At 41.7% G+C, this 20609-nt stretch overlaps 2 protein-coding genes across 8 annotated transcripts in view; one reads left to right on the top strand and one right to left on the bottom strand.

Annotated features, from left to right (window-relative positions):
• LOC125432572 (very-long-chain enoyl-CoA reductase-like) overlaps nt 1-16181 on the top strand; it is a 52968-nt gene extending 36787 nt beyond the window's left edge. For 6 of the 7 annotated variants that reach the window (XM_048496246.1, XM_048496248.1, XM_048496247.1 and 3 more), the window contains 6 exons: nt 10423-10495; nt 10590-10633; nt 11750-11813; nt 13209-13297; nt 14646-14691; nt 14791-16181. In XM_048496246.1, coding sequence (XP_048352203.1) covers nt 10423-10495; nt 10590-10633; nt 11750-11813; nt 13209-13297; nt 14646-14691; nt 14791-14918 — 444 coding nt within the window. In that variant the 3' untranslated portion in view covers nt 14919-16181. The remainder of the gene's footprint in view (nt 1-10422; nt 10496-10589; nt 10634-11749; nt 11814-13208; nt 13298-14645; nt 14692-14790) is intronic. The other variant, XM_048496251.1, reaches the window with a different exon arrangement.
• The window catches only part of ABCA4 (ATP binding cassette subfamily A member 4), a 158989-nt gene continuing 153803 nt past the window's right edge, over nt 15424-20609 (bottom strand). The window contains exon 50 of the mRNA XM_048496239.1: nt 15424-17777. Within this exon, the coding sequence (XP_048352196.1) occupies nt 17655-17777 (123 nt within the window). The 3' untranslated portion in view covers nt 15424-17654. The remainder of the gene's footprint in view (nt 17778-20609) is intronic.

The raw sequence follows: 20609 nt of genomic DNA on the forward strand, positions 1-20609 counted from the left end.
GTGGTGTCTCTGTGTCCACTTAATTTCCTTTTTCCTAACCGCATGGAAAAAATGACAGTAAGTCTTCTCATTGGGATTACTTTTCTCTCTGACTGGTGAGGGGATTAATATATCACAGTGTGAACTCCATGTAGAATTAGACATGACACTTGAATTGGGATAGTTGTTGAAAATGGCAGCCCTCTGATGAATTCTCCTCTTGCTTCTTGTGACTTTCAGATAGATTTACCCATGCTGTTTTCTCATCTGCTAGTGACAGCCAGTAATGTGAATTTGGGTCAGAGAAATGAATAGTGTAATGACATGATGACTCAGATAACTGTCTAAATATTATAAGAGAAGGAGGGACTCTTAATGGAGATGCAGCTCTATATCAATAGTCTAGTTCTGGTCTCCTCATGCTCCTGGATCACTTCCGTGTTCCCCAGGGTCTTTGCCAATGGCCACAGCTGCATTTAGTGCTACCAATCTAGTGCATTTTATCCTGCCTCCAAAGAACTCAGAGAGGTATACAAAAAGCTCCCATCAAACCACCTCTTCCACTGCATTTCCCCATGATCTTTTACACACTTAGGGGTGTGCAACATGACTGCTCTATCTCCTTCCTTCTAGCCTTCAGCACTCTTCTATCCCAAGTTCTCATGTCTCCACACAACCTCTCTGTGGCCACAAGCTTGGCACATTCTTATTTAAGCTGCCGTCAGAGAAAGTGGCCGTATTCCTTGCCAACCTGAAGCACCCTGTTCCACCTTTCAGCATTTTAGCTGGCTGCTGGTCCTGACAACTTGTTTTCTCACCTGCTAAACACTCCCTCACCCCACATAATTGAAAAAGAGTTCCTGGTGAGATGAATAGCTCTCTGGATTCCATCCCCTCCCTACATATTTAAGAATGTGAAGTCTTTAAACACAGTGGTAATACTGTGGTATTGTTATAAAATACACTTATAAAGTGAATATGAACTTTGTTTTCATGGGAAGAAGAGGCCATTCCTCCCTTTATACTCTAATTTTCTCAAAATTATTTATTTCTTGTAGAAAGGGAAGGTGGAAAGAAATTAACTACTAGTTGGACACTTATCATCCTAGCTTAATTCTCCTATCTGGCATTCTTTTTTTGCATGCTGAACTTGACCCTCATTGTTCTGTTTCATTCTGTGATTATGTGGAAATTTCCATTTTGATGTTGTGCCCAGAAAGTGGCCCACGTAATGGACAAATGCATTAAGTAATTTTTGTCTATACTGACCAGATAGCCAACTGGGAGTGGGGGAGCAATAGGAGCTATTGAACACAGGAACTGTATACTTGCCTTATATTGGGTTAGATTATTGATCTATTAAAATCCATATTGTCTATTCAGACTGGTAGCATCTTTCCGAGGCTTCAGGTAGAGGGTTTTCATGTCACATACTACCTGATTCTTTTTTTTTGGATTGGAGATACTAGGAATTGAATCTGGGACGATCTGTACATGAAACAGGTGCCTTGCCTCACATTTCCTGCCTTCCATTAGCCTACTTATTTCTAAAACATTGGTGGTTTTGTGGTCTGATCTCTGGCATTCTTTCATGCACATCCCCAGATCTCATCAGTAAAATATCTGATATTCCTGTTTGTGGAAGCATTATGCAGTTGCTCCTTTTCTTTGTGAAAACAACTTAGGGCCAATCTACACATTCAGAAAAAGTCATGTGAAGCAACCCGCTTGGGTCTTGGTTATGTTAAAAATTCTCTGAAGGAGGAACCAGGAAAGGAGAGATTAAAGTCATTCTCCCTAATGTGGTAACTTTCCTCACGCAGTGAAGTCTTGTTTGGTTGGTTTAAAGCAGGGAAGTATTTAAACGTGTGATTTACCTTAAGTGTGAAATATTTTTCACCTTAAGTGTGAAATATTTTTATGGGACACATTGGTGCCAGTGCTTAAAATAACCAGTTCTTTTGTCATTTGGAAACTTTGAAAGGCAGGTATAAAATACATCACTGCTAATCACTTTAACTGTTTTAATGTATTCTGGAAACAAAGTGTTACAATTTCATCTGGAAAAAACAAAAATGCTTAGACTGTGCTTTTCAGCAGTGCTGTCAAATGGCAATCAGAGAATTCTGTTGTGCATTAATTTCTGTAAGAGTTCCCAGTTCGTATTGATTGTATAAAATCAGCACTACTAATCTTTTCTTCTGGGCTAATTTTTCTTGTCAGATATTGAATACAGTTTGTATATGGTATATGCCCTATACTTTCCAGTGTGCGCTAGTGAGCCCAAAGGAGTATTCTAACAAAGGGCACATTTTCACATTGACATTCTGAAAGTACTAGAAGTACACTGACCCCCTGGAAGAGAGTCAGCATGGTGTAGTGGTTAAAAGTAGTGAATCCTACTCTGGAGAACCATGTTTGTTTCCCCACTTCTATATTTGAAACCTTCTGGGTGACTTTGGGCTAGTCACAGTTCTCTGAGAACACTTTCAGCCCCACCTACCTCAGAAGGTGTCTGGTGTGGTAAGAGAAAGGGAAGGCATTTGTAAGCTGCTTTGAGACTCCTTCCGGTTGAGGAAAGTGGGGCATAAATCCAAACTCTTCTACTGTATGTGTGCAAAGCAAGGAGCACCTGTATTCTTCCGTTTTCTCTACTCCTCCTCTTCCCCCCTATTTCTTTCACTACATACATTTGGTTCCAATATAATGGTGCCTCTGCTACAAAAGCACCCTAGGTGTATCCTAGGTTGCTGCTGGATTTTTTCTTCAAGAGTGTTGACTGGAAGGAGCCACTCTTTTTGGCACCTAGATCTAGGCCCTTTTTGTGTGATGGTTGGGAGTCAGAAAAGGGCTGCAGCTGTCACCTAAATCACGCTTGGCCTTTAGATCACTTGCATGTGGAGGATATGATAAATGGTATATCTCGATGGCTGCTGCTATGAGGTTGGTGGTTGCCCCTCTTCTAAGGATGGCCTTATATTTGAAGCAAGCTATAGACTCCATATGTACACAATCTTTCCCGCAGAAAAACGTAAATCTATTTGTGTTTTTTACTTACATTTTTAGGTATACTTGGATCATTGAGTGGTAATCAACTGCTGCTGAGAATGTTAGTCATGTTTGAGAAAAACGAGCAGCCATTTTTGCAAGATTGGGAGGTAGAAGATTATTATTGTTAGTTGCGTTGGACTGGCCGGCTATTCTCTTTAGGAAAGTTCAGAGGACATTGGGTGGGATCCTATGAAGCATGAGTGCAAAGGCACATGTGGAAGCAGATTTTTCTCCAGAAACTTCTTTTCCCATCATGCCACTGAGACAAACTAACCAGATTTGAGGGACGACCTCCCCGGTCGAATCCCCACTACCGTCTTAGCCAGGTATCAGAACACAAACGACCTAAAACCTGGTTAGTTTGTATTCTGAAACCTGGCTAAAACGGTAGTGGGGATTCGACCGGGGAGGTCGTCCCTCAAACCTGGTTGGTTTGTGTTCTGAAACCTGGTTAAGACGGTAGTGGGGATTTGCCCCTTGTGAGGGAGTCCTGCAGTGGGAATAAGGAATTGATGGGAATTACCAGTTTAATCTGGATACAACCCAGAATAGATATCATTAGCAATTCCTATTACATGAAAATGGCTTAGTGAGTACATTTTACTTAATAGAAATGATGCCAATTATAATTACTTGTTACACTGGTGAGATATAGATGTTTTGCTTTCTTGAATTGTTATGCCTATATAAGAACAAATCTTTTAATTACCAGTACCAACAATTTAAAAAACTGAATGTGATAGGGGGCACATGCATAAACATGCCCCTGGAATGTTGTGATCTTTTAACCCCTTTTATGAGGAAAAAATCTCACGGGATTTGAGTGCATGATCCCATCACACGTGTAATATTTCTGGATGGCAAACATGTGAAGTAGCTATATGAAATCACATTACACTATTGCTTAACTGCTGAATCATGAAGACTCCCCTTTTAGCTTGCATTTTATTTATTGCTACAGACTTCCTACAGACAAGATGGATTCGCAAACCACAGATTCTCCATAATCCTCATAAAGGAGTAGGATCAATCTCTTTGGTAGCACTTTAGGTGCTCTTAGTAAGTAGTTGTTCTCATTAAGCCCTATATTTAATGACAGCGTGCCTGAAAAATAAGGTGTTCAGTGGCAGGTGGTAAATTATTTTAGTCCTTCTATTGATCTCAGCTGAGGCAAAGGATACTTATTCTAGAAGACTTCACTATTGGATTGTTATAGTAAATCATGTACATTTCTTAAATATGGCTGTTCACATTAATTACAGCATTTACTACTGAATCAAATCCAAAACAGGGTGACTTGCTCTCCAACCGCTGCTCTGATGGTGAAGAAAACGAACCTGTCTTTTTGTAATTTGCACAGTTCAAGAGAGAAATTCCTGTCCTATATGGTCCATAGATATGCAGAAGAGAATGAATACAAACAACATATGTTAGTAGTAGGGGGTTTAGTTACTCTTGGTATAATCAATACAAGCTTGCCTCTTTTTTTTCCTGAGGTCTGACAGATCAGTTTGTGAAAATTTTAATATGGCTCTGCTTAAATCAGGGGAAAGCTGTCTGTAGAAGGCACAGATTGGCTAGTGACCATTGCATAAATCCTACTTTCAGAATTTGTTTTTAAGAAGCAGCCCAACAGAAGGCCATCCATCTGTTTGTCATCACAACAGTTGCTAGCCTCTTGACCACTTACCATGCACGTAGGTAAGGGGGGGGGGTTCTCAGGTTTGAACCCCCCCATTCATGTCCGAAGCTCCGCCCACCCGTTTGTGGGTTTTTAAAGCATTTTAGTGCTTTTTCGGTTTTTGGCCTGCAGGGGGCGCACTGTTTGGACTAGCAGCACCAAACTTTCAGGGATTGTTTTGGGGACTCTCCTGATGATACTACCCGGGTTTGGTGAGGTTTGGTTCTGGGGGTCCAAAGTTATGGACTTCCAAAGGGGGTGCCCCCATCCTCCATTGTTTCCAATGGGAGCTAATAGAAGATGGGGGCTACACCTTTGAGGGTCCATAACTTTGGACCCCCTGAACCAAACTTCACCAAACCTGGGATGTATTATCAGGTGAGTCTCTTACTGATACCACCCAGGTTTTGTGAAGTTTGGTCCAGAGGGTCCAAAGCTATGGGCTCCCAAAGGGAGTGCCCCATCCTCCATTGTTTTCAATGGGAGCTAATAGAAGATGGGAGCTACACCTTTGAGGGTCCATAACTTTGGACCCCCTGAACCAAACTTCACCAAACCTGGGTGGTATCATTAGGAGAGACTCCTAAAGATACCCTGAAAGTTTGGTGCTTCTAGCTTAACAATTGCACCCCTGACAGCAGGCACCCCCCCCAGATTTCCCCAGATTCTCGTTTTAAATCCACCCTCTTCGGCATGGGTTTAAAGGGAGAATCTGAGGTCCTCAGTTTAGAAGAAGAAGAAGAGTTTGGATTTATATCCTCCCTTTCTCTCCTGTAGGAGACTCAAAGGGGCTTACAATCTCCTTTCCCTTGCTCCCTCACAACAAACACCCTGTGAGGTGGGTGGGGCTGAGAGAGCTCCAAAAAGCTGTGACTAGCCCAAGGTCACCCAGCTGGCATGTGTGGGAGTGCACAGGCTAATCTGAATTCCCCAGATAAGCCTTCACAGTTCAAGTGGCAGAGCAGGGAAACCCGGTTCCTCCAGATTAGAATGCACCTGCTCTTAACCACTACGCCACATTGAAAGTGATGCTGTTTCAGGGTGGGGGATAATCTACCCCAAAACAGCATCACTTTCAATGTTCTTTAACTAGGGGCCCCAGATTCTCCCTTTAAGGTGGATTTAAAAGGAGAATTTGGGCTCTCTAGTTTAAACACCATTGAAAGTGATGCTGTTTGGGGGTGGATTCCAGCATCACAGCAGCTGCCCTGGGGGCGCAAAACTCAGATTTTGCAACAGGCTCCATTTTCCCTCTATGCCTCTGCCCAGAGGGGAGGGGCAGGGGAGGGCAGGGCAGCGGAGTCTGCTATCCCCGACCTCGGAGAGCTGCTTTTATAAGCGCTAGGCCAGGGGCGGGGCTTGGGGAGGCGTGGCCATGCTCTAGGGGCGGGTGTGTGTGTGGCTGAACCCCCCCCCTAAAAAATCTATACCTATGTCCCTGCCACTTACCACCAATGGTCAGTTGGACCATTGTTGTTAACAACAGTGCATTGTATCTTCTATTTATAGTATTCTCCTTCTTGATTACCTGTTTTGGGCATCATCATCTATGATAAGGGGAATGGAATTGTTTTATTTTTTCTTATGTTGGCCTTATGTATCATTGTAACTTGAATGTAAGCTGCCCCAAGCTTGGCTATCGCCAGGGATTGGTGGGGTATAAGTTTAATAATAACAATAATAATAATAATACATTTAGAGAGGGAAGGAAAATGGGTGTGGGGGTATCAATGAAAGAGAATCCATTTTTGTTCTGCCCCAATATCAAAACCCTAAGGATTTAGGGTTTATTTGCCCACAACAGGTGTTGACTATCTTAGCAAAATCTAGGGTTCTCCAACTAAGACAGTTGTAGACTTTTGCACTGCAAATGAATTATCTCTAAATCTGTTTTGATTATATTTCAGGGTTTTTGTTATTGGTTTGCCGACTTGTCACAACTGACTTTGGTGAGCCCATAAGGTTTTCAAGATGAGACTTTCAGAGGTGGTTTGCCATTGTCTGCATCTGCATCACAGCCCTGGTATTCCCTGGCAATCTCCCTTCCAAATACTAGCCAGGGTTAATCCTGTTTAGCTTCTGAGATCTGACAAGATGAGGCTAACCTGGGGCTTTTCAGGTTTCATCCCGTATTTCCTGTATTTCAAAGCCCCTTGACCCTGCTGTATCTTTCTCCTTTCCTGTATAACAGGCTTGCCTAGTGAGGAGCAGGCAACTAACCGTACCTGGAAAAGTGGGCTCTAGCCTAATTTATGCTGGGATAAAAAAAAATTTAGTCTTTAAGATGCCATAAGACTCCTGTTTATTTTTGCTGCAGCAGACAGACACAGCTGCCCCTTTTAGGTGTTGCTTCAGTCAGGACTAGGGCTTAGGAGTTAAGGAAAAGGATTCATGGAAGGCATGTGGTTTGGAGCTGGCTTTCTTTTCCTTGATCAGCTTCATAATCTACATTTTAAAAATGCTTTTACTTTCAAGTTCAGGAATATTTACCCCCATTATGGCAATGGTGTGTGAGGAGTGTGTGAGGAAGGCTGAAAGGTCAACCAGACATCACAACAAGAGATATGTGAAAAAAATTTCCCCAAAGTCTGGAATTTTTAAAAACTGAAAAGCAGCCTTAGAAGTTATGGTGGATTCTGCACAGCATATGCATTGCAGTCATTGTAAAGGAACCTGTTTTCCTTTTTTCCGTTCACATGTGTGCCCCCATTCAGATTGGAGCCCATGGAAACAATCTGGGTTGCTTTCACGCCTTCTCACAGAGACACGTCTCTTTTTAAAAAAATTTCCTGCAACATATGTGCAGGCATACAGAAATGAACCCCTGCAGCCGTGCCAATCATCCCACAATATGATCAGCTGCACCTGTGTAAAAGAAAAAAAGAAACCTCCCTAAGACAAAGGAGCAATAATGAACTGGTTGCTGTGGATTGGTCATACTTGCTACCAGGGGAGACTTTATACCTTGTCCGATCCTCAGAGAATCTGCCCACAACCTGCTGGGTGACCTGTACAGAATGGCAGGCAGGAGGATTCTCCCTGACAGTGGACGGCATGGAACTTAAAGTGAATGGGTGGAAGGGAGTGGAATAATGTGTTTCCTGTCTTTTGTGTTCAGGCTGGAGCACCTTCAACCTGGGATTGTGCAAAAGGATTGCTGGTTTAGCGATTTTTGAAAATCCCAAGTTGAGGGGAATAAAACAGGTCAAACTCATTTTGAGAATGGGACCAGTGCAAAGCCCCCCCCCCCCGAACAGGTTATATAATGTCCTACATTTGTTATATTTGGCCTGTGTGGAATCCACCATCCAAACCTTTCATCTGCTGCCTCAGTGGACTGGAACAAATTAATGTGGAAGGAAAAGAAAATCTATTGTCTGGTTGTTGTGGTTTTTCTGGGCTGTGTGGCCATGGTCTGGTAGATCTTGTTCTTAACGTTTCGCCTGCATCTGTGGCTGGCATCTTCAGAGGTGTATCACAGAGAGAAGTTTGTTACACACTGTGTCTAGTGAGAAGAGAATGTTTAGTGGGGTATATATTGTCCATGACCTAGGGCAGTGGTGGTGAACCTATTGCACTCCAGATGTTCATGGACTACAATTCCCATCAGCCCCTGCCAGCATGTTTGTGAATTTCAATCGCCTACCTGTGCAATCTGATATAGTAACCTTCTGAATTGTACAGAATTTCAGTGTTTTCAAATAAAATGTTATGTCCAGTTTTGTTTAGCACTTGTTCTGCTACTGCAGATTTTTCAGGATGGTTAAGCCAACAGTGTCTTTTGTGCTCCTTAATACGAGTCTGAATGCTGCGTTTTGTGGTTCCTATATAGACCTTTCCACAGCTGCAGGGTATGCGATAGACTCCTGAAGAAGTGAGGGGGTCTATCTTGTCCTTTCCTGATCATAGCATCTGCTGTATTTTCCTGGTGGGTTTGAAGATGGTTTGTAAGTTATGTTTTTTCATCAGTTTCCCTATTTGATCTGTGATTCCCTTGATGTATGGTAGAAATATTTTTCCTGTGGTGGGCTGTTTCTTCTCAGTCCTCTGGGTTTCTCTTGATCTTAAAGCTCTTCTGTTTTCTATTGTGGAGTAGCCATTAACCTGCAGAGCCCAGTCTAAATGACTGATTTCATTAGGGAGGAGGTGAGGTTCTCAAATTCGTTTTGCACGATCTGCCAGAGTTTTGATTATACCCCTTTTTTGTTGTGGGTGATGGTTGGAGTTTTTATGTAGCTGCTGGTCTGCGTGTGTCGGTTTTCGGTATACTGTATGGCCCAATTGATGGTTGAGCCTGTGAAAGACCAAGACATCTTTAAAAAAGGCAGTTTTCCGGCAGTTTTTTACCAGTTTCCATGGTAAATTGGATGTTTCAGTGGATGCTGTTAAGGTGGTCCAGAAAATTCAGCAGTTCCTCCTCACCATGGGTCCAGATTGTTAAACTGTCATTCACAAATCGGAACCAAGTTGTGGATTTCCTGGGTGCTGTTTTGAGGGCTTGTTTCTCATAATGTTCCATGTAAAAATTGGCTATCATCAGGCTGAGGGGGGCTTCCCATGGCTCCCCCATCTGTCTGCTCATAGTAATCATTGTCCCATTGGAAATAGCTGGTTGTTAGGCAGTGTTGAAACAAAGCTGTGATGTCTGTTGTCTGTTGCTGTTCTTTACAGTTAAACATTAATACAAAAGGCTTGTATGGATTTTGGTTAGGTTAATGTTTAAGAGACCATGTTTACTAATTAAAGATTTTAAGCTCAGCAAGTTCATTCTTCACCTACTTAATGGTATTGTAGTGACTCCCTTCGGAGGACTGGGAAGTCCTTTGGCGCCTTCTGTTGCAAGAAGGTGCAAGACTGAAAACATACTGTATTTGGGTCATGTTCTTATCAGGTGGATGGCCACACGATTAGCATGATTTTGAAGCATGCGGGTATGATACACTTTCAACTATATTACAAGGCACTGGTGGTTTAAAAATTGACTAATATGATGTGTGACCCCTGAAATGTTTTTTTCCCTCACTTCAAAAAAGTACCTTTGTCTTCCCTTCCAATTCACACATTTATAAACTCAGGGTGGGGGTTGGCATTGTTGCAAAATGTTAACAAATGATAGACTGAAAAACTGCTGTATCAATCTATATCTGAAAGTTCCGTTGTTTAGTAACAAAATGCCATCATAATGTTTATGTTTTGCAAGGGTGGATCCTGTGTTGAAAGGACCTTTAAAAAGGGCAGGGAAGCATAAGGTGGCTTTGTGCACACTGTTCATAGAGGTATATTTCACTCAGGCTCTACCATAGGTTACTTTCAGTTCTCTCAGTGGAAGATTTCCAGGGAAACATCTATGTCAGCATTGCAGTACTTCATTCCATGTGTGTGAATGATAGCCATTCACTTTTATGGAGAAACTAAAAATATGTGCCTTGAAAAACACTGGGGTAGGAACTAAATATGCCCTGGTTACACCAATTTTCTAGAGTAAGCTGGTATCCAACAGTCTTGCCAACTTACCATGCTTACCTTGTTGGATAGAATTCAGCGTGATGTGGGCAGACTCCTCTCAGCATAACCCCCTTCATTTAGTTTCTTGGTCAAAATAGAATATGACAAAGAGATGGCACCTGGCTATGTATGCGGAATATCATAAAATGCCATAATATGCCATAATATGTAAGTTGTTAATACATATAAAATGATTTTTTTAATAGAATTGTTTCTACTACTGGGGATTTGCTGCCTGGCTTGCTTATTACATCAACCATCCTCTATACACACCACCCTGTAAGTACCAAAATAAGTAAATGTCATTTGAACATTTATTTCGGAATGCTAAACGAACAGTAAATGAACCCTTCATAAATATTTTGTTTTGTAGCCTATGGACAAAAGCAGGTCAATTTTGCCCTCATCATGTGTCTGGTAAGCAAAATGTAGACTTAAAATATAATACTGTAAGAAATGTTTATTGTATTATCAAGCAAATATTTCTCAGTGTTTTTGTAAATTTAAACTAAGATTGATCTTATAGATCAGCTTAATGTCTTAGATATCAAATTTTGCAGTGTTCCAAAAGGTTTGAAAAAGTGTAGGGATTTTAGGTTTGACAGGTTGGTTCCATGCAGTGGTGGGATCCAAAAATGTGAATAACAGGTTCCGATGGTGGTGGGATTCAAACAGTGGCGCCGCCGCACACACGCACCTCCAGTCCCTATTGGGCAGGGAGGTTGCTTTAGTAACCCCTTCTCGGCACTCAGAAAAAATTAGTAACCACGTCTAGAGAAGTGTTGAGAACTGGTTGGATCCTACCTCTGGTTCCATGTCTCTATTAAGGAACTGAATACAATTGAAAGAGCTCCTGATCCATCAACTAAATGAAGCCTTAATATCAAATACGCTAAATTATTATGAATGTGGTTGTTCCTATGTTTACATGGAATTCTCACTATTGATTTAGAGAAGGAAGTGGGAATATTTATTATTTCACATTGGAGCACACACTGGACTGAGGTGCAGTTCACACCGATAAAACCTTGCCATCCAAATTAGCTATACACCATTAAGACACCAATACAGATTCTGCACTCATACACCCCTGCCTTTAAATGAGGCTAGACTTATGCTGATCTACTGTTTGGGAATGTGGTAGGAGGGCTGATTTAATTCTCTTCTGTGACCCTCTCCAGGGGAAACAGCTAGTGGGTATGAGTCTAGCTATTTGCTTTGGTACTGCCAATGTAGAAAGCGGGCCATTAGAAAAATACCCTTTTTTTCCAGTAGTTTCAACACCAATCCCAAACCAGCCCTACTGACCAGCAATAGATTCATGTAACATACATTCTAATGAGCAAACCAAACCAACCAAATAGTTTAATGGGATCCAGATAAGCATTGCAGATAGTGTATATAATGGCTTCATACATGAATTCTGTTTCTTTGTTCCAACTTCCTTTACTGGGTTGGCATAAATATGATTAGAATCTTATTTATTTGAAAGTCTTTGTTATAGGTTTTTCTTCTCTCTCTCTTTCATTACAGACGTGTGAAGCTGGAAACTTTTCTATCCACATTGCTCTCAGTAATCTGAGAAAAGACAGCAAAGGTTGAGTTCTTCATTTCTAACTTTTTAAAAAATTATTTCAGATGGGAATAGATGCATGATGGGTTGAGTTTGCACAGTGTAAAACACTTTGTAAGAGAGAGTCTGACCACTCTCTACTGCACTGAGAATCCTACAAGACATTGGTAAAAATCTTCTAGTATCGGTGGCCGATTAGGCCTACAGTGATCACATTTTAGAACACAAATCAGGTAGCAGATATACTTCCAAGGGGTTGTGTAACCAGATAGCAGATATACCTTCATGGGGGTTGTTTAATGATAGCCAGGCCCTAGTTGGTAGTAGAGAACTGTGCCATAAGACCGAATAGTGAATCAAAGAAGTCCATAGTTCAACTATCTTCTGTTTCCTGAAATCACTAACAGTGCCACTGTAATCAGTTTCACCCTTCTAATCAGAGTTTCAGTGAAGTTAGGAGGGTACAGCTCTGTCTGTAATGGCACTATAAGTGATCTTAGGCAGCTCACTATAATTCAGGCCCAGTCTGCTATCTTCAGTGTGAAAATAATACCATTCTCTATATCACTGATGGGGTGCAATTCAGGTACATAAGGTACAATTCAGGGACACCGTTAGGACTGGGAGTAAACCTATTGATTGCCTCTGGTGACCTGGTTATTGAGAATCAAACTTGTTCTATCTGCATTATAGTGGAATTCTGGATTCTGTTTATTGTTCATTCCAGGATGCAGTAGAATGTTTGGCATTTGTTTCTAGGTGTATAGATCAAGACATTAAAACTTCTTGAGCACACTGTGCTGCACTTGACTTGCTAAGAGCAGCAGTGGCGTAGTGGTTAAGAGCAGATGCACTCTAATCTGGAGGAACGGGGTTTGATTCCCCGTTCTGCCGCTTGTGCTGTGGAGGCTTATCTGGGGAATTCAGATTAGCCTGTGGACTCCCACACACGCCAGCTGGGTGACCTTTGGCTAGTCACAGTTCTTCTGAGCTCTCTCAGCCCCACCTACCTCACAGGGTGTTTATGGGGGTGGGGGTGGGGGTGGGGGTGGGGGGTGAAGGAGATTGTCAGCCCCTTTGAGTTTCCTTACAGGAAAGGGGGGATATAAATCCAACTCTTCTTCTTTTGGTTCTTCTGCTTCTGCTTCTTCTTCTTCACTATAAAAGAAGTGAACCAAATAATTTGTCTAGCTTCTGATAAAAGATGCTCCCTGAACCCTAATTGCCTATGCAATCCTAACCAAAGTGTCCATCCATCAGAAAGCAGGCAAATAGCAAATAGCTCCATTCAGACTAGCAAACTGAGCCACATGGTACACAAAGGACAGAAATGAACATCTGGATTATTTTTCTAGCATTTGTTTTCTTTACAAATTTGCAAAGTTTGTTCTATATTTCTGTGGATTTTTCAACTCATAGGATCCAAGACCTGTAAGATCCCTTATCCAACGAAGAATCCTTTCACATGGCTATTCTATTTTGTATCCTGCCCGAACTATACCTATGAGGTATGTATTTTAAATCAGCAGCCAACTTTATAAGATTTAGGTCTTGCTAGATTGTTATAAACGTACATTATCAGGGGATTTGTGGGAATCTGAATTGCATGTAGCAAGATTATTAGATAAGTAATAAAAACACTGAAATCTGTAAGCAGTTTCCATGTCTCAGATACAGGGAACGTTTGTGTACAAAGTGCATTTAGTGCTTAAGTAACCGCATGTTACAGTTTCCATATGTCCCCCAAACCTGATTCAGATTGAGACTATGGCATACAGGGAATTTACCTCTTAAACTGTTTTCCCAATCTGAAATGCCCCAGGGAATGCTACTTGCCTCATTATTAAAACCTACTTGTATTCCATCAATATCTATCCCTGGGCCTTTCCCCACTCCCTTCCATCCCCCCTATGCCGCGCGCTGCTCTCAGCGCGTGGCATCCCAGACGCGTGCCCAGGCGTCCCCACGACCCCCGCGCTCTGTGCTGGGTTGTCAAAAGGCGCTGTTTGGAAGAGCGCCTGGGATGCCGCGCGCTAAGGGGGCGCGACAGCGGCAGCGTCGGGGCGGCTGCGCTGTGGCCGCCCCTGCCGTGGGGAGGGAGGAGGAACCCCGCGCTACTCTCCTCAAGTAGCGCGGGGCTTACGGTAAGTGGGGAAAGGCCCTCTGGCTTTCAGGCCAGAAAGGATAATTCCAGTCTGAATTGATCCTCCCTGCGTGTTTGGGAATTCAGTTTCAGTGGAGAACTGGCAGCTGACATCTGATTGACACTTCTCAGGGAAGATTCGGGGAGGACATGGGGAAAATGTACTGTGCTGTAGTAGTAATTGCCGAAAATGAGCCACTCTGTCTTTAAAAACACATGTAGACACTTGTTAGTATGGTGTAATAGCTAGCCTTATAACAATCATTTACTAGTTAAGATACTGTAAAAAAATTGTAAAATGCAATTATTAACAACCCCCTCTGCCCAATGTTTGCAAACAAAGAGAGCTAGTTCAGTATGTTAGTACTCAGTTAATGAAATTTTTGGAAATGGAAAGGCTGGAAGGATTATGCAAGTTCCCCTCCGGTATTTGCTCAGAAATGGAAGAGAAAAGGATTTCTAAGTTTACCCTAGCCTAGGGACAGAAATGTGCAGTTGCAATTCTACATGGCCCTCCAGATCAAAATACATATTCAAAACACATTGGTTATTTTTCTGGCTGTGTGCATGATTACATTTTTGTTTATCAAGGTTTTTTAGTTTTTACAAACCGATGTTAGAAACTGATACGTACATATATTTTATTTAAAGGACTTGTTATGGTAGCAGTTTTAATCATGTGAAATAGTTGTAAATTTTCTTGGCTATTACAGCTGGGGACGTGGATTGGTTTTACGATCATGACTCAGTGTGTTCCAGGTGAATAGTATTCTTGGCTTTTAAATTTGGGAATATTCTTCTCAGTATATTTTGTAAATATTCACTGTATTTCTCTGCTTTTGTTTTGTTTTTTTGTAGTGGGATTATTCACCTTACTGTGTTTTATTCAATTGACAGTCTGGGCAAAAGACAAGCATTACACTTATCTACGAGAGTTTAAGGACTATCCTAGTCTTCGAATGTCTATCATTCCTTTCTTATTGTAACGTTTTGTACTGAACTATAAGAAGAAAAGCAGATGAATTTTATGAACACAACTACAGCCCATGGGGCAGGCTATGAAGATAATTGATGAGATATGTTCCCAGTGCATGCTGAATCTTCTGTACAGGGAGAAATTCCATGGGCTCAATAGCTCCAATCCTCTTTGTATTTCTGCATTTTGCAACATGCAATATTTGTTCCCATTTTTCTATTGCCTCTTTGGCAGCAAAGGTTTTCAGGACTAACTAAAGCTAGTTTGTCAGGATGTTGTCTGCTGCTGAGATAAGACACTTTATGGTCAGGCCCTAGGGCAAAAAGCAAACATGAAAATGCATCATGTAACAATCTGAAGTTCCACAAATGGGCTTATGAAAAGAAAAGACTGAAACATATCCAAAGCTGTCTCAAAGGAAGCTGATTGGGCAACCTCTATCACCAGGAAATATGGGAACCTGTACACAACATCGATGGAAATATTATATGAGAATGAAGAGTCTGAGAGTAATGAACAATTTACACATGGTCTTGTTGAGATTATACAATTTCAGAAGGCAAGGTGAGGGTTGTGCATGTGAATTTATGTGAAATTTCCTGCACAGAGAAAACTATCACATGAAGAAAGGTTCTAGCCTGGCCCTTTAACAAATATGGTAGCTTTCTATACTCAGGAAATCTTTTATGTGGGGATTAGAACTCATGCCTCTCTCTCAAGTTATGAAGTTCTAGCAGGACTTTCAGTAGTACCATTCTAAGCAGAGAATCCCATTGATTTCAGAAGTGTGTAGCTCTGCTTAGATTGGCACTGTATATCATGTGATTATTCTGTCTGCATTTCTTACCTTGAAAAACATTTGGTGCTACAATCCTGTGCTCACTTAATTTGAGAGTAAGATCTATTGAAATCAGTGGGATGTACTAATGGGAAAACACATATACAATCCAGTAGTACTTAAACAAGAAGCCTAAGATGTAGTCCTGAAAGAAATGCTTGTCTTCACCTGTAACAAAGTCAAAGAAAAGATTAAACCCTCTAGTGTTGTATTTCTCCATAAAGTGTGCAGTCAGTTTCGAGAAGGCTCTGTGCAAACTGCGAAATTAATGCACTACTGTCTTAAACACACTTTTTAGTACTTGTTTTAGACTTTATCAACCAAGGAGCTCTGACTGTTTCCTGACAAGATTTATTTCTCTAGAAATGATGTATAGAAAATTTTTGCAACTGTTTATAAAGAGAATATGCAATAAATTCAGGCTTATATTTTAAATTTGGTTCATATAATTTCAGCTGTAGAAGATACTATGTAGTTGGTTACTGAATTTTTACAATTTTTTTGTTTAGTACCTTGCTCAAGTTAAAAAAAAACGATAAAAGCACACACTCACACAGATACATATACAACCCATAAGTCTTTCTTGTGTAGCATTTTGTACCTGAGAAGGAATAGTTTGGGACCTACTAGCTGATGTAAATAGAAAACTGTAAATCATAATTATATACAAATTATATTTTCTTTGTAATATAATTACTACTAGGAAAGGGACTTACATGGGAAATAGTATGTGAGCACCTTCCCACTGATACAGTGGAGGGGCAGGGGAGGCTTTTACCATGCCTGAGCAGCCATTCAAAATGTATGCTGTACTGGCTTGGTTAAACGCTTCCCAGATGCTTCCCCCATGATTTTACCAAAAGACCTTTCTAGCAGCAATCACACTACAGTGGTGACTGGAACTTTTAATATACTACTCTCCAATATGGTGACTGAAAAAATAAAACACTATTTCTTATTTTAAAAAGTTTCCCATGAGAACAGGGTTCAACAAGATCCTCAGAGTTCTTAAAACATTCAAACCTATGTTTAAATGTTATAAGCCGCCTTAAACTCCATAAGGAAGAAAGGCGTTTAATAAATGTTTTAAATAAACAAAACAAATGGAAACCTGCAAGGACTTGCAGGTGAATTTCCCCACTACCTCTCCTTTTCCTTCCCTGAACGTCTCCAAAGTCTCTCCCTCTTTCCTGCCTCCTTCCTAGCCATATAAAAGCCAGCCAACCTTTACCTTCTTCCCGTTGAAAGACTTCCACCCTTCCGTACCCCTAGCACCTTTTACCTGGAAAAACTATGGTCCAGTTGGATTGGTTGCCGGGTGGGGGGTTGTTGCACGGTGGGGAACCAGCAAGAACTTGTGAAGGACACACATTTTCCTCTTTCTCAACTTGCCCACTATTTCCTCTTTCCCTCCCCGGGGTGAATCATGAATGTACCTTGGGAAAGGGAATGTTTCCTGCGTTCATAAATTTTTCAGTTCTATAGCTGGCTATGAAACTTTGTGAGTTCATTGTCCTGTTAGCCACAGCCAGTACTTCTCTAGATTTTGGTAGGATGAAACAACACAGCTTGTATTTGCCAGCAAGTCCTAGTTTGGTCCCAAACATAAATACTACAGTATTACCTTTAAAACAGGTGCTTTTGATGGACATGACAAACTTGTACACCTGGCTTTTTTGAAAATCACACAAAGGTGATTTTGTATCAACCCATTTTGTCCCAAACCCTGTTCTGAGTTTGTATCAAAACGCTTTGTATCAAAGTCAACTCATCTGACCTCATTACTGTTCTCCACTGATACTGCTATGTTTAACTGTAGTGTTGTGAAAAGCTTATCCTGTGTTTGTAGTACTCTGGCAAGGAAGGACACTCAGCTAAGAAGAATTCTTTAGTCGATGCAGATCTTCTTTATGCTTTTGTCTGCTGACAGAAAGCAGGAGTCACTTTCACCTCTCTGTTAGCACCAGCTGCACGAGGGTGAAGAGGAATTTCCTCATCTTCCATCTGCTGTTTAGCAAAGTTCACAAAAACCTGAAAGAAAAAAAGCAGATAGGCGCGTCATCAGAATTGCCTTTACTTCTGGTAAAGGATGAAGAGAATCTAGAGGTCCTGTGAACATCCAAAATGTACCTAGATGGATTCTAATTGTGTTAAGCTTGGAAAGATCATTCTCTGTTTAACGAGTCATATAGTGGTCAACAGACCTGGCGGAAAACATCATGTTCCTTTAATGGAGGTTTAATGTTTGGAAATGAGTAGCTGAAGGCTTGAAGCTCTTCATGGCATGGCATAACAACTAATGAAGACTCAATCAAACAGGACATTTTTTTCTAGGCCTGTTGGGAACCCTAGTATTTACCTCCCATACAGTTCTCCTCATCTCCAGATTTTTCAACCCTAGTCTCCCTTTAAAGCGCTGAAGAGAATCAAGGACAGGAGTCCCCAACAAGGCATCTGTGGGTTAGTGGCACAGCTAGAGGCGGGGGGAGGGGGCACTAGCATCCCAGGCACCAATTCCTATTATCACACTGGGGGCACATTATAAGGCCGCCACCCAACAGTGCTCCACTCCAAAATTCCCTATGTAGCTTGGGGCAGGAGTACAGTTGAATACCAACCAGTGAAGCCAGCCTGTACGGGGTGGTGGTGTTAGCGGGTGGCCCAGGTGGGTGCCACGGGCGCCTGCTGCTGAGCCCTGCCCCTTTGCCTCCCTGCAGACCAGCTCCTGGGGGCAAGGCTTGGTGGCCTGCGGCTGGGGCGCATGCCATTTGGTTACGTGGGGGGGATCTGGCACCCCCCACGTGATCAAAAGGCATGCACCACCCCTGAGCCCACCACAATGTGTCAGAATTCCAAAGATACCATCAGATTCAGAAAAATTGGAGACCCTGGAAAGGTTCATCCCATTGAAAGTGACAACCACTGTTATCTTCTTTTTAAACAAACCCGTACATTACACTGCAATTCCAAGCAGAGTCAGGACCAAACTATGTGATATATTTTGGGGTAAGTCAGGTGAGAGTTCTCTGGATTATGCCTGCTCTCCCTAAAGTCACGTAGCAGCTACAGGGAATGGCATTTTTATAGCATGCAGCAGCCACAATTCTGCTTGGCACAGTTCTTTTTTTCAAGCTGAAACACCCCCTGCACGGAGTTGTGCATAACTGGAGCTCTGTGGAGTATTCTCAACTTCCAAGTTACACGAATATCTTCTGTCAGGGCTATTTTAAGCTCAGGAAAATAGTATGGGGGAAGGAGGCAGGAGCCCCTCCTCCCCTGTGCCACTGTTCCAAACAGAGGCCTTTTCTGCGTGTACAATTTACCACAGATTTTCCCAGTGGTCAGACCTTGGCAATTTATGCACTTGTGGCCTCCTTCGCATTGAGGGGACATTCCCTTCAGATTGCATTCTGAGATACGTACATGTTTCCTCCTCTCCTGAACTCAACATGCTTAAGATCAGAGAATCGCCACAGTTTCTGAAACCTCTGAAAATGCAACTCCCCCCCCCCCTTCACAGGGAGACTGAATGGAATCAATACGCATTTCATTTTCTTGGGGCTTTCCTGCTCCTTCCAACTTTCCTTGTTCATATAACAGGAGTTTCTCCTGCTCCTCTGAGCACCACTTCAAAAAAATCAAAAGAGCTGTTTTATTAAAAAAAAATTCATGCTGAGGGTCTATTACTTAAGCACTAGACCCTTGAAACTGACCCAAACCCCATGATATAGTCCAGAAAATTAATGCTAGACCAAAGACAGCAGCTCAAAAAAGAAAAAAAAAGCAGCAGGCAGCCTTCCCAGCTAAAGGTTGCACAAATAGAAGGGGGCGGGCAAAATGGAGGATCAGCTCAGCTGGGGACACTTCACAGCAGGAGAATCCCATTTTAACAAAAAATTACAAGAAAAACCTACTGGAAAGTAAACAGCTGCAAGGTAAGCACTGCATATATAAATGGCCCTTGTGTCTTGGAAATGTTTTCTGTGAAATAATTTGGCACACCTCCATTCCCCCTGTCATTTCTCCCCTTATCTCTTCAGTTGCATTTATTCCACACACTACTGCTGAAAACGTATTATTCCTAATGGTGGTAGGATGTCATCTGCAATGCAGGACAGCCCCCTCTTTTTTTTCCTTTAGCACAGGTACTGTAGTTACCCTTAAGTGACAATTCAAAAAATGTCTCAGCCTCCATTTCTATTAATGAGAATTACCCACACAAAATGGAAGTAAAAAAAACTACTGGAGCAGGCGCCATTGCCTGAAGGAGCAAAAACAGAAACATGTAGCCCCTCCCCCAAAGCACCACCTTTTCCAGCCAAATTAGAACTGCAGTAAGACACAATTATCACTGCAGCAGTTCTTTGTCAATGTCAATTTCACTTGCTTTTAACTGCAGACATTAACCTTACATTGTTAGTTCAATATGAAATTAATAAAGCTGAGCCAATGGCCCCTGCTTTTTTGTATCTATGCCCAGACCCATTGCAAGTTCTAGATGAAATTGACAAAGTTGATCCAATGGCCCCTACTTTTTTGTTTCTGGGCCTGAAAATTAATATCACAAGCTCTAGGTGAAATTGACAAAGCTGGTCCAATGGCCCCTGCTTCTTATCTCTGCCTCAATGTTGCATTGCTAGTTTGATATGACAAAGAGAAAATAATTTTGAACATTCCTGTCAAAAATGGAAGATGCGGGGGATGAAAAAGGGACTATAGGAGAGCATGGGTGACTATACAGGGATGTGGATAAGGGCCAGATATTTGGTGGATTGGAGAAATAAAGACTTTTACAGTATAATTACTCAAAGGAAGCTGGATTGGAATTGGATCTAAAAAGTATTGTAATAAAAATTCTCGGGA

This window comes from Sphaerodactylus townsendi, linkage group LG05 (genome assembly GCF_021028975.2).
Source record: "Sphaerodactylus townsendi isolate TG3544 linkage group LG05, MPM_Stown_v2.3, whole genome shotgun sequence".
In the NCBI taxonomy this organism is placed as follows: Eukaryota; Metazoa; Chordata; class Lepidosauria; order Squamata; family Sphaerodactylidae; genus Sphaerodactylus; species Sphaerodactylus townsendi.